Source organism: Phaenicophaeus curvirostris, chromosome 4, assembly GCF_032191515.1.
Source record: "Phaenicophaeus curvirostris isolate KB17595 chromosome 4, BPBGC_Pcur_1.0, whole genome shotgun sequence".
NCBI lineage: Eukaryota > Metazoa > Chordata > Aves > Cuculiformes > Cuculidae > Phaenicophaeus > Phaenicophaeus curvirostris.
The window spans coordinates 5,134,755-5,148,479 of record NC_091395.1 but is presented as its reverse complement, the minus strand read 5'-3'; the positions used below and the strand labels follow the sequence as shown (position 1 = coordinate 5,148,479).

General features: G+C 41.7%; 1 protein-coding gene across 2 annotated transcripts in view; it reads right to left on the bottom strand.

Annotated features, from left to right (window-relative positions):
- USP53 (ubiquitin specific peptidase 53) overlaps window positions 1-13,426 on the bottom strand; it is a 38,765-nt gene extending 25,339 nt beyond the window's left edge. Inside the window, exons 1-3 of one of the 2 annotated variants that reach the window (XM_069855160.1) lie at window positions 13,409-13,426; window positions 3,138-3,796; window positions 568-660 (exon numbers count right to left, since the gene is read on the bottom strand). In XM_069855160.1, the coding sequence (XP_069711261.1) occupies window positions 568-660; window positions 3,138-3,281 (237 nt within the window). In that variant the 5' untranslated portion in view covers window positions 3,282-3,796; window positions 13,409-13,426. Of the gene's footprint in view, window positions 1-567; window positions 661-3,137; window positions 3,797-12,548; window positions 12,568-13,408 lie in introns of those variants that run through there. The other variant, XM_069855159.1, reaches the window with a different exon arrangement.
- Between the last annotated feature and the right edge of the window lie 299 nt (window positions 13,427-13,725).

Below are 13,725 nucleotides of genomic sequence, written 5' to 3'. Positions count from 1 at the left end.
CTGTTTGAGACAAGTTTGATGCACTAGTTCAGATATGCAGATCTGACTTTGATCTTTCAAACAGTAAAAAGTTACCAGTTTTCCTCACTTTTCCAGGACCCCTACCTGCCTATTACAACTTACAAATTGGACAACTAAGTTCAGCACCGTTACCATCAACAACTGAGCTAAAAAAGAATCTTGAGGCCTTATTCTACAGCAATACGGTTATTGTAAAAGAACTGTAGTCAACCACTACATGGAAAAAACAAAAGCAAACGCATGCAAGTAGAAGAAAAAATATCTCTGAGAGGCCAGCTAGAAATTTTGAAGTAAGATATATTGTCTTTTAATAGACAAAAGTTTTATGTTTAAGCAGATGGTAAAGTTTGTATAGTTAAATTTCTTCTTTAAATGCAAGAAAATATTTCTATTACAAACATTTTACAAATGTCCTTAAATCTAAATAATTTCTTCACACATGGATGACTTGGAGTTACCCAGACATACGTATGATACGGATATAATTAGTAAGAGTCAGTTATTTCTCCCTCATTTTGAAAAATGATTCTTCCAAACATTATTTACCTTTAAAGCACAAAATATGCACGCATCTCCCTGACACACGTGTCCAGTTAAGCCTCTTAAACTTCGTCGAAAAATGTCAAGTTGCCATAACACCTATAAAAAAGAAGTTTCACAGAAAATAAGGAATGAGTTATGAAGGTGCTATGTTTAACACAGCAACACATATATATATAATTCCACATAACATGTACAACTTGAGCACCAACACTGCTACAAGAATTGCAGTCCTTTTTCACTAATTTGGTAAATCGTGGAGGTGGAAGTTTCACACTCACCACTCAACATTTAGATCTCCTTTTTAAACACTTTGAAACAATGGCAAACAGTGTACTTGGTGTGGAAAAAGAGCTGAAGTACTCTTAAGTAAACAAGCAGCAAGCTAAAGTGCGTACAGAGGTTATAAAGGTCGTCTTATGGTTTTCCATAAGAGGAAGGTGGCTACAGAGTTTACTTCATTTCTCTTTCTCTCTCCCTGCACCCCCTGCTTACTTTCAAATTAAAAAAAAACAAAGATGGAAACACAAACTGGATTGCTAGGTAAAACGCAAGCACCATTCCAGGTTAGGTCAATGCTAAACACGAGCATCGTTTCAGGTCAAGTCAATGCTACAATTCTTATGGTCTCTTACCTTAAATGATTGCCAAGATACATCTATTTTTTCACAGATCAAAACAAACCTAGTGCTTAATCAGGTACATTTCTGCCTTTCATTTGTGTAACTACTCTACAGAAAGGTAATATGCACCTGGCTGCACTACACTGCTGTTAGTATCCAATGTCTTAGGCACACAAGCAGTGCAGTAGTTCAGAAAGCTGCCCATTAAAAAAAATAAATCACCCCCCAAATGAGTTTAAAAGGCACAGTAACACAACAGCTAGAAATCCAGAAAAAAAACCCATCTGTCTGTAAATATAAAAGCTAAAATTAATTAGGATGCGTTTGAAAATGAATGTGCAAACCTCAGTTCTGAAGGTTGAACAGAGGTGAAAGGAAAGGAACATATTTCTCCTCGTGAAAGGGCAGTCACCAATTGTCAGCTGCCATTTGATAAACAGCGGTGGGTTGTGAAGTAGTGGGATTGTCTGAAACTATAACTAAAAATGACTTGGGGTTTAATTTTAGGGCACCCTAAGGGAAAACAGCAAAACTGCACGAGAATATAGGTCATGCTGTTCCCATTGAATGTAAACCAGCAAACTCATTCTGCTAAATCTATGTACATTTACATTTTAAGCATATCTAGTCACTAAACACATAGATATCACATAGATATTTTTCTTATCTCTTATGTTTAAATCCACACCATTTTTAAAGACTTAGTTTTTTAGGAAGTCTATGCATCTATTTAGCCTCCTACTCTGCCAGTTTGGCAAATAATTCTGTACAACTTGAAAATAATAACGTCTGAAATCTAAGTAATACAAAAAAATATATCACCCTGCCTTTTATTTGCACAGCCTAAAAATTTGCTGCTGCTGTTTATTTCTAGATTTAAAAAGACTATTAAACTAAACTGTGCCTGGTATTCTGAATTACAGACAATGCGGAAAGGCCAGCACTGCACTGTCACAGAATTAAGCAGATCCCCATATTTCCTGCCATAAGCAGGCTTGTAAAAGCTCAATCTTTTTCATGCTCCTGTCACTGTACCACTAAACTGTACCTGAGAGATCTAAGCAACCAACATTTTTTCAATTACAGCTCATGTAAAAACAGAATAGTATGTAGTTAAACACATGCAAGAAGTTGGTTGATAACATATGCATCTAATGAAAAAAAATTCTAAGTCATGTTTCTTTGGCATCAAGTGTATTTTCTGCTCTAATTCCACAATCCAGCTCTATGTGCATCTTCTGATGCACACCAGTACCACAGACTCGCGTGATAATTCTCAGAAAAAATTACTGAAATAAAAACAGCATCCTACTCAATACAAGTATTATAGTATTACTGGTTGCCCCGTATTAAAAAGTGTCTTGTAGATTTTTGCCAACTAATAAAACCACTAAACAAACATTAGTTTTAAAATTCAAGCAGCAAACTTTCAAGTTATGAGTAATAATATGTTTAAGGCACGGGTGGACGAGGTGCTGAGGGATATGGTTTAGTGTTTGGTAGGAACGGTTGGACTCGGTGATCCGGTGGGTCTCTTCCAACCTGGTTATTCTGTGATTCTGTGATTCTGTAATAAGTCTTCAAATACAAAAAGAAAACTTCTCTGATACTTTTAACGCATGCAAACAAAATAAGATACTGTCATGTTTTACAAGATGAAATATTTCATGCTTTCAATCGATTTCTTGAAGTGAAATGCTAAATAGAATTGTTTCCACAGAGCTGCCTTTTTTCCCTACTATAGATAGGCTACTCTGTCGTACTTGGAATCATCAAGAAGTTCAACTGAGAACTGAATTTAACACCATTAAGTAGTGTGCTGTATTTTTACGTAGAAAACACATACTGCAATACAAATGGTATACATAGCAGTGCCAAGAGAACACTTTCACTACTATGACCATCTAAGCTGCTACAAAACCACGCTCTTTAACAAACCAAGTTTTTTCTTACCTGAACAGCACTATTAAGAAAGCAGCTGTTTTGTCCCGGTTCATTTAATAAGCCTTTGGTAGGAGCCAGGGAGAGTATACTTCCAGGCTGATAAACTTTTCCAAGGTTACCCCCAGGTTTTCTTAAGAATTTCACCCATGCCATTATTTTTTAGTCTTTATAACTGCAGTATTTATGCTTAAATATTTAAGGATATGATGGGTGCAAGGCGAAGAAGGTCCTAAGAGAATTGCTCTAAAGTCTCGGCATTCCATTCAACTCCATGCAACACAAACCATTCACAGGTTTAAGTCCATTTCCCATGAACAGCTGCCAGCCACCTAACAGGATCACTCTCTCTGTTACAATACGAAGTTTTTCACTCTCAGATTTAACAAAAAGGTGCCCAGTTGGAAGTGATTAGAACAGCAGTTCTTATTAAGCCAGCTGCACAGTAGCTGACTTCTCCTTCCAGGGATATCAATGAAGTATTACTATAAATCATTAGGTGTATTCTATTGCAAGTTTATATATATCACAAAAAATGGGAAGCTCTTTGACAGGCGTTACACTCTCGTTCTCTCATTTTGTTCCATCTTCTTTTTACTTTTAACTGTGACCCATGAAATATATTCCGGCTTAGGAGATCCCATGTTTATTTCATTCTCTTTCCAGTGAATCTGAAATACAAAAAAAACCCAGAATATGTAAGTACAGAATTTTCCAAAACGTTAAAGATCATCTAAATCAGAAAACAGATCATGGCCAAAACAACCTCTTAATCTAAACACTTGCTTGAATTATGAAAAAAAAAACAAAACCCCAAAACAAAAAAAACCAAAAAACCAATAACTGGAACCTAACCAAAAGTCCCTTTTGGCCCATGCATAATCAGATTGTTTTTGTTTGCTTAGTGATGTTACCGTTTTTCACCCGTAAGTAATTTGATTTAATAGATTCAATAATACTGGAAATAGTGAGGGTGATTTGTGACAGCACTGAGCAAGAAGTCTGAGAGTTGACTAGAAACTGACCTTGACAGAAAACCCAGTAATAATTGTTTTCTTTGTTTGCTTCAATAAACCCAGAAGGGGGGAAAGGGATGGGGAATGTAGCGATTAACTGGAAATGCCTATCAGTTTAAGATCTTATTAGAACCATAAATTAAAAGGAGTTAACTTCAGGGTTTTGGTTTTTTCCACATGAAAGCCAGTGACACAAAGATTAGCACAAAGATTGAAGATTTCTCTGAAGTCAGGCACGAAGAAGTTATAATATAATCTGTACCAAGCCAGTAAAAGGAAGGAAAACAATTTTAACACGTGTTTTCACTAGAAAGCTCCAGTACAGTACACAAACAGAAAGTTATGAATCACTACAGTAAAGAGGAATAAAGAGAAGTCAAGGAAAAAATATAAGGTGTAGAGCTCTTTAAAAACATACACATAGACGGATACACATACGTGTCTTCAAAAAGACAGTATCACACATCAAAAGCACTTGGTAAGATGAAGCGTCATTTGGCCCAAAGACTCCTGCTATCACAGGGAACCATAACTTTTAATTCCTAAAAATGTTACAACTGTGATTTAAAAAATAAATTAAAAACCCCCACAAGTATCTTACATTCAACTATTTCAACCATAAAACACTTCCTACTGATTTCTGATTTAGTATTTCTATATCCATACTGCAAAACTGACCTAATACATTTTTGTCACAAAAAGAGCTCGCTCCTTGGCTCCTTGACATAGCAGGGAAGCTCCCCGAGCACACATTTTCCTGGCAATACAGAGCTTTTAATTTCACTTTATATAATTTCCTATATTCAGGATTACATATGGTTTTCTCCACCCTCCTGCTGCTGTCCCAGAAGACAAAACTGAAGTCATGATGAACAATTTTTGGTAATCAGCAATACCAAATAGGGTAAACTGAAAGGGAAAATAAACCAGGAAAGAGACTGGATTGGGAACAGCACAGATGGCCTGTGGTAGCCACAAAGGTATAAAGCCTATTTGCACTCCAACACATGCTTGAGATGTCCCTCACTGCGTTCCTACCTGTGAGCAGAGAGCAGCAACGGGATCAATGCTGTTCTGACCCAGAAACGCTGCGCATGACACCAGGTCTCTCACCCTAAAATAAATTCCCTACTGAATACCCAACATTTCATCTCCCAAACTGCCCATACAGTGGTACCCCCACCACAGCGGTGATTCTGCCTGCCCCCCACTGTCTGCACCTCAATGTAAAAGCTGAAATATAGCAGCCAAAATAAGGGAAGGAGAGAGAGGGAAAGCAACGTAAACTGTATGTCAATGATAAAATACAGATGTTACAGGGAAGACCTGTTTCTGGTATCTAGATTTCATTTGGAAACAGCTCATATATTCAACTTTAAGGTTGGGCTATGGTTGATTATTTAAAGAAACACAAGAATGGCAGGATTCACCTCCAGACAAAAAAAAAAAAAAAAGAAAAAAAAGAGAAAAGAGAAGAGTTGAATCCTCCTTGCATCAAAAGAAGCGTGGCCAGCAGGTTGAGGGAAGTGATTCTGCCCCTCTATTCCTCTCTTGTGAGCCCTCATCACGAGTACTGTGTCCAGTTCTGGAATCCTCAGTGTAAGAAAGATATGGAGCTGTTGGAGCAGGTCCAGAGGAGGCTACAAGGATGATCAGAGAGCTGGAGCACCTCCCATACGAGGACAGGCTGAGAGAGTTGGGCTTGTTCAGCCTGGAGAAAAGAAGGCTACAAGGAGACCTTATAGCAACCTTCCAGTGCCTGAAGAGGCTACAAGAAAGCTGGAGAGGGACTGTTCACAAAGACTCACAGTGATAGGACTGGGGGCAATGGGTATAAACTGTAGAGGGGCAGATTTAGACTAGACATTAGGAAGAATTTCTTCACCATGAGAGTGGTGAGACACTGGCCCGGGTTGCCCAGGGAAGCTGTGGTTGCCCCATCCCTGGAAGTGTCCAAGGCCAGCTTGGATGGGGCTCTGAGCAGCCTGATCCAGTGGGAGGTGTCCCTGCCCATGGCAGGGGGGTTGGAACTGGAAGATCTTTAAGGTCCCTTCCAACTCTAACTATTCTATGATTCTATGGTTTGAGCTACATTAGGATCATTTTTTTAACTTCAACCAAGTCTCATAACTTCATTACCTGCAGTTCTCAAAATAAAGTTACTTAGATGAGACTTGGCTGAAGTTAGAAAACTGATTCTACTTAACCCCAAACCAGAACAAGAGAGGGGGGAAGAACATCTGAATTTACCCGTGTTTTAACTGCTATGAAATACATATTCTGTTTGGGAAATAAGAGTTCTCCCAGAACAATGTAAGACTAAGAGCATTCATTCACTAAGAACTTGTAGTAAGCCACTTTGCCCTGCATTTCAGAGATGCCTTGAACAAACGTCACATGCACTAAGCATTTAGCTGCTGGGCTGGGTTTCAGAAAAGTTATAATGACCCACTGCGAGAATTTAATAAAGAAAGGTTCTGGATTAGCTCTATGTTAGCGTCACATTACATTAAGTTGCTTACTGCTTAATTTCACGACCACAAAGATGCGAATACAAACAATTTCAACTATCACAGGTAAGTGCACACCATCTTATTCAAGAAATTGCAGAATACATTCAAAGTACAGTTTTCCCACATGGGCCTGATATTCATTCTCCAAAGCACTGTGACACTCTCATGGCTTCTTAACTATCCAATATTAGGACACTTTTTACTGAAAACTTAAATACAATACTAGAAACATTAGAAGTGACTACTTAATAATTATTTTCATGCAACCTTCTCAAATTAGCCTATCTTTAAACTGTACACATCAAATTAAACATACCCCCTCTAGCAATTAAAACATATCAAATACTTAAGAAAAACCAAGAAGGGTGTATCAGAAAGGTGTTCCATTTAAAAGATCTCCCTGCACTTCTACTCAATTAGAACTTTACAGTTCTAGTCCTTTTGCTTTATCCACTACTCTTTCTGACCCAAAACAGTCACAGTCAACCAAAGGAGTGGACAGCAGCTGTGAAATAGAATCACAGAATCACAGAACAGGTTGGGTTAGAAGGGACCATAAAGATTATTCAGTTCCAACCCCCCTGCGATGGGCAGGGACACCTTCCCCTGGATCAGGCTGCTCAAAGCCTCATCCAACCTGGCCCTGAACACCTCCAGGGATGGGGCAGCCACAGCTTCCCTGGGCCAGGGCCTCTCCACCCTCATCGTAAAGAATTTTTCCTTATGTCTAGTCTAAATCTGCCCCTCTACAGTTTATACCCATTGCCCCTCATCCTATCACCACAAGCCTTTGTAAACAGTCCCTCTCCAGCTTTCCTGCAGCCCCTTCAGGTACTGGAAGGTCGCTATAAAGTCTCCTTGTAGCCTTCTCTTCTTCAGGCTGAACAAGCCCAACTCTCTCAGCCTGTCCTCGTATGGGAGGTGCTCCAGCCCTCTGATCATCTTTGTAGCCTCCTCTGGACCCATTCCAACAGCTCTATATCCTTCTTATGTCGAGGATTCTAAAACTGGACACATTACTCCAGATAAAGCCTCACAAGAGAGGAATAACAATCCTATCTGTACACAGAGTTCCCTAGCCTGTGTGACAAGTAAGTCCTAGCCTGAAGTAGGAAGTTCCACCACCCTTTCTTTCTCTACTAATACCTTGTATCAAATACTGTGGTGCATAGTTTCTTCTTTACTAGTAAAAAGGGTGCTGTACATGAGCCTTTCAACAGTGCCACATGCAACAAGATTAACTTCTGTCACGTATTTGTCATCACAGCCTCTCCCTAAGGAATGAAAGTTTAGAGTAGCATCTTGTTTTGAAATTTGCACTGTACAAATATCTCCAAGTTTAGGGTCATTTAAAAAAAAAAACCAACAACAAAAAACCCACAAAAAACAACTAAGGAAAAGGCCAAGATCAAAGCAAGCTATTGTGAAAGATGCTGGCAAGGATGTATGCCCTTTAGTCATAGCAAATTTTTCTGGATTTGGACCACCTTCCAAGAGTATTATTCCTCTGCTTACAAGCCTGCCCTCATGGCAGATTGTTTCATATCGGTGATGCTGCTGATCAGCCTTGGCATCTCCCATAACATTTGGCTAAACTTCTAGATGACTGGGACTCAGATCACTGACTCCCTTAACCTGAATTCAATACTCCATGGGGCTGTAATTAGGAACTAAAGACTGTTCTTACCAGCCTGCAGTGAGCCCATGTTGCTAAGAGCACTGTAGCATTTATTAGCCACTGAGGTTTACCAGTTCTTTATAAGTTCTTGGCTTGACAAAGGTGTGGGTGACTGAGGATAGATCAGAAGTTTCCAAACCACAGAGCCATCAACAGGTGCAATCCTTCAGTAAAAGTTATTTCACATACTGTTACTGACATGCTACGTAAGATTTTGAGCGGTTGAGCGCTAAGGAAATATTCCTACCCTTCAGACTAAAGGGATCAATTCTGGATAACTGTTCCCAACCAAAGACATTAAACAAGAGCTATGAACTCTCAAACCGACATCTATTTTTCGGCCTAATTTCTTCAGTCCTGCGCAATTTCAGTCACTGTTCTCCAGTCATCAGTGATCTCACCAAGAACCTGGCTACCCGTGGCTGTCAAACTTGAAAGACAAAATACACGCCTGTCACAGATTTCTGTCATTCCTTTACCGTTTCCAGAGCAAACACACTAATCAGCAAAAACATACATTATCACCCGTTTCACGAGTACACCCTAGCAGGTAAATAACTGCAGGAGGTGCAGACTCTTCTGTCTAAGAAGTAACGTCAGTAAACAAGCTTAGAAATCAGTGCAGTCACTATTTTACCTAAGCAAACTACTTTCTACAAGCACACTTGGGTTTAGCCACGTGTGATACCCATTTAGATAAAACTGATGAGACAAACAGTTGGTCCTGTGAACACTGGAACTATCAATGCCTGGCTCCTGATAGTTTCTTGTCTCACAGCTGAGTTCTTATACAGTTTTCTCCTAGTTGGAGCATTAGCCAACTATGCTCCTTTCATCTTACAAGGTCTCTCTCTTCCAGCCAGCCGCTTGTTTTCATGCAGTTTGTTAGTACATACTCATCCTTAAGACCTCTATCCCTCCTGTCAATCCGGGTGGAAACTTGCCAGTGGGGTCGAACGTTGTTGACTGTGCGTGTCTCTGAAAATTGGCTGAAGAATTGTTATTTACATCTTCTCAGCTTCATTTTGCAACTGTTCCCTGTGTTGCATAAATGACTAATGGCAAACCCTTCTCATGCTGAATGCTGAAGTTACTTTTAAACAGCACAGCTTTTTGCTTCTGCTGGCAGTTCACACCTCTGTGCCGAGCCTGGCAACCGAACCCATGATCTGACAACTCCGGTAAATCCATTTCTAAACTGATTAATCTTTCAACTTAGGACTCTAGATACGAGACATCAAAATTTGGAAGGAGGCGTGATTAAATGTATTGCAATGGAATAAACTTATGTGAAACCACTAGAGTTTTCTGCAGTGCATCAACATTATTAGGACTGTGGTTACTTTCTGCTCCTCACTAGAATTAAAACCATGGAAAATTCAACAACTTGCAGCTGCAATAATTTGAGTGTTTCCCACAGTTCAAAACCTTGTCATGTAAAGTTGACAATTTTTGTCAAAAGAACAATAACCTGACTTGTACAGTGACAATATTAGAGGATGCAACGATTCTTCACCATATTTAGGGGGAAAAAAAAAGAAGTTGCTTTAAAAATACCAAAAAAGACTGAAATTTTACATGAAAAAACGCTTACATCCATCTCAGTGGGACTGACTCATAATTTTTTTGGTCCCCGCATAAATCCTGTCCCCCTTACACCTTTACCATTGTACTGAACTCTATGTCAACAGATCTCATTTGCCATAATGCTTTTAGTAGTCACCTGTCTTTGTGTTTGAAAACAATACTATCCATTTCAAAAGCTGTCAAAGTACAAGAGTAAAAATTCTCGCTACCTCATACATCAGAGAGAAAAAAAAAAACTTCATTAATAGCAGTTACAACAGACAAAACAGGAAACAAGAACAACACTGAAAATACCCAATACCATATTTCCAGCCTTAATTCTGTGTGCCATCTGCAAGCATACCAGCCAGTGGTATTGGTCTGACACATTCTTTCTGCCTTCAGTCACTGGCTCGAGAAGTCTCCAAGAGATAAAAGCAGTGTTTGATAGTTATGTCTTCCAGAAATTCTTCCAACCAGTCTCTGAATACTTTAAACCCCATCTTTTTCTATTTTAAAGACCTCTATTGTCTCTTCTCCAGCCCTTAACCATTTAGCTATTTTTCGTATACCAAGCCACTGCTCCTCCACATCAGGCTTCTTTGTATCAAGATGGGAGAACTGAAAAGTGTAGATGTGATCCCAGATGGCCTTTGTAACAGAGAGAATACAATATTTTTTTTTAAGCTGTTCCAATCAAAACTTTCCTGTTTGCAGCAGAAACAAAATAACAGGTTCACAGCTCAGCATCTCTGGGATAGTACAACTAGGAACCAACTTCAGAAATAGCAACAATAGGAACTCTGAGTAAAGATCTTAAAAAGTACGGATTCCGAAGCCATGACACAGGCCAGTGTTTACAGTGGTTGCTGCAAAGTGTTTTAAACTATTAAATTCTGACGGAGAAGGACAACAGAAGCAGCAGGAAAAAGAAGGCAGCAAAAAGTATCAGCTGTGAAAAGTTTGGAACCCAAATGCCCCAAAGGAATAAGTTACCATTCAGTTTTGTCATATGAACATTTCTTCCTACTGACTTAAAAGATCACTGTCCATTCAGTATAAGACCTGTCAAGAAGGTCTGAAATGAAACTGAATGGGATGAAATCTCAGGGGTACTATTCCTTATTTTCCTCACTGACAGCTCACAAACACTGCAAGGCATATTATTAAACAAAACAGAGATTTTTGTTTCCCAGACTTCCTAAGTACGTTGTTCGAAGACTACCAAGTGCTCTTTCCTAAACCTCAAAAGGATAGAAGGTGTACTTACAACAATCATTCTCACACTCGACTTTTTACTCCAGATTAACGGCCCGTCCAAACCGTAACCGCGCCTTTCAGTTTTCTGTGTTTGATGATTAACAGAAATGCAAAATACTAAGTTCTGTTCTTTCACCAAAAGCTCTCCGATGTCTTAACTCACCAGGGAAAACTACATAACCGCGTTACAAGGAATGGTAATATATATACATCAACTTTAAGCCCACATCAACTTTAAGCCCTATATTTTATAGGCTTGACCAAAAAAAAAATCATGTTCTGAATCTTTACGCTTTATCTATTTCTCCACTAACAAATCTGTACAAACCTACCTAGAAACATTTCACTCAGTCCACACATCTAAAATTCTGATTCAGCCCACCTCTCTGTAACAGCCACAACCCATCATCATCTAACCCGACCTCAAGCAACTCCAACTTGTTTCTGCTGAAAACATGAGGACGTTTATGAAGAACTCTTTGAAAAGGATTCATTCCCATTACTATGTCCCTCAAGTGACTCCACCATTTTCCTGCTTCAAGAGGCATTAACCAAGGAAAACTGACAGTGTTAATACAAAGACCTTGGAAAGCAACGTAACTAGAACACGCCACAGAGCCAATGCCGCGACCCTGATGTCCCACAGATCTCGTACCCAAACAATTTTGTCAGTAGTACATCCTGCACACTGTACGACTGGAAAAGGTTCTGCACTATCAAGTTCCGATAGGAAAGTCATGTGCATCTTTAAGGTGTTTTCACTGTCAACATCCCAAGGATAGTAACTTTTTACACAAGTAATTGGATAGTTCAAAAAAACCACCAAGCAAATGCATCTTACTTGGCAACAATGTGTTAAGGGAAGGAAGGATTGCATGTCACCAATTTACATTCAGATTATAACACGGAGTCTCACTATTTTCATACCTAAAATTCACCCCTTCATTCTCCAAGAACCGAACAGTTAATAACAGAGTCAGTAGCTGCCTTCAGGGGGACAGGGACACTGCATCATCGATCAGTCACTATTCATGTGATTAAGTTTCTGCCCTTAAAATAATCCTAGTAGCTCCAAAGTTAGGCAAAAGGGGACTTTTTTTCTTTTTTTTTTTTTTTTTTTGCGTGTGCAAAATAAAGCATTAACTAGAAATATGTAAAGCCAACACTTATTTTGGGAAGGGAAAAAACCACGTCGAGAGAGGCAGACGCATTTCCTCTGAAAAGCTGGTTTTCAGGTATTTGCATTGAAAATCAAGGAAAGGAATAAAGTCAGAGGCTAAGCAGGCAGTTTGCGTACATCTGCCCCCACGCCTCCCCAGCCCCGTCTGCACGAATACAGCAAATAATCAGCGTTTGGAGCTGCACTAAAGCCCGAGCAGCTCCGGACTACCTGTACTGGCATTTCCTGTTCCAAGCAGTCTTGGAAAAACACTCCAGGAGAACTCGCTGGTGGGCATGTGACTCCCACGTTAAACATTAACTCCGCACTCCGGCTTCTGCAAAGCTGACAAGGCGCCATCCCACCCCTCCCTGGCACCCCCGTTCCCGAGGGGGGACCCATCCCTTCCCGGGCTCCCAAAGAGAGATGGGGAGGATCCCATCCCTTCCTGGGCTCCCGAAAAAGGGGCGGGGGGCGGGAGGGTGTGTCCCATCCCTTCCCGGGCTCCCGAAGAAGGGATTGGGGGGAATTCCATCCCTTCCCGAGCTCCCGAAGAAGGGGTGGGGGTATCCCATCCTTTCCTGGGCTCCCGAAGAAAGAGGGGGGGGTGTCCCATCCCTTCCTGGGCTCCCGAAGAAGGGATTGGGGGGGGTGTCCCATCCCTTCCCAGTCTCTTAAAGAAAGGGGGGGATCCCATCCCTTCCCGAGCTCCCGAAGAAAGGGGTGCGGGGGGTCCCATCCCTTCCCGAGCTTCCAAAGAAGGGGTGCGGGAGGGTCCCATCCCTTCCTGGGCTCCCGAAGAAAGAGGGGGGGGGGGGTCCCATCCCTTCCCAGTCTCTTAAAGAAAGGGGGGGATCCCATCCCTTCCCGAGCTTCCAAAGAAGGGGTACGGGGATCCCATCCCTTCCCGGTCTCCCGAAGAAGAGTGGGGGGGATCCCATCCCTTCCCGAGCTTCCGAAGAAGGGTTGTGGGGGGTCCCATCTCTCCCCGAGCTTCCAAAGGAGAAAGATCCCATCCCTCCTCCAGCTCCCGAGGAGGGGGTTCCCGGTGTCACCCCCCCACCCCCCGCCGCTGCCCGCCGGCCGCTCACCTCCCGCTGCTCCGCACGCAGCTCCCGTCTCGCCCCCTCCCCTCCCCGCCCCCGCAGCAACTTTAGCCCCCGCCCCGCTCCCGGCCCCTCGCTCCTCCTCCCGCCCCGCCCGCCCGCCGCGGCGCAGGCGCAATAGGACACGAACACACACCCCGCCCCGGTATCCCGGATCCGCCCGGCGCCACAGGCGAGGGGAGGGGAAGCGGCGGCGGGGCGGGGGGGGGGAGAAGCGCTCGCAGCGATTGGAGGAGCCGCGGCCAATCGCAGGGGAGAGACGGGGAGGGGCGGGGAGAGGGACGGAGGCCGCGCGAGGGGCG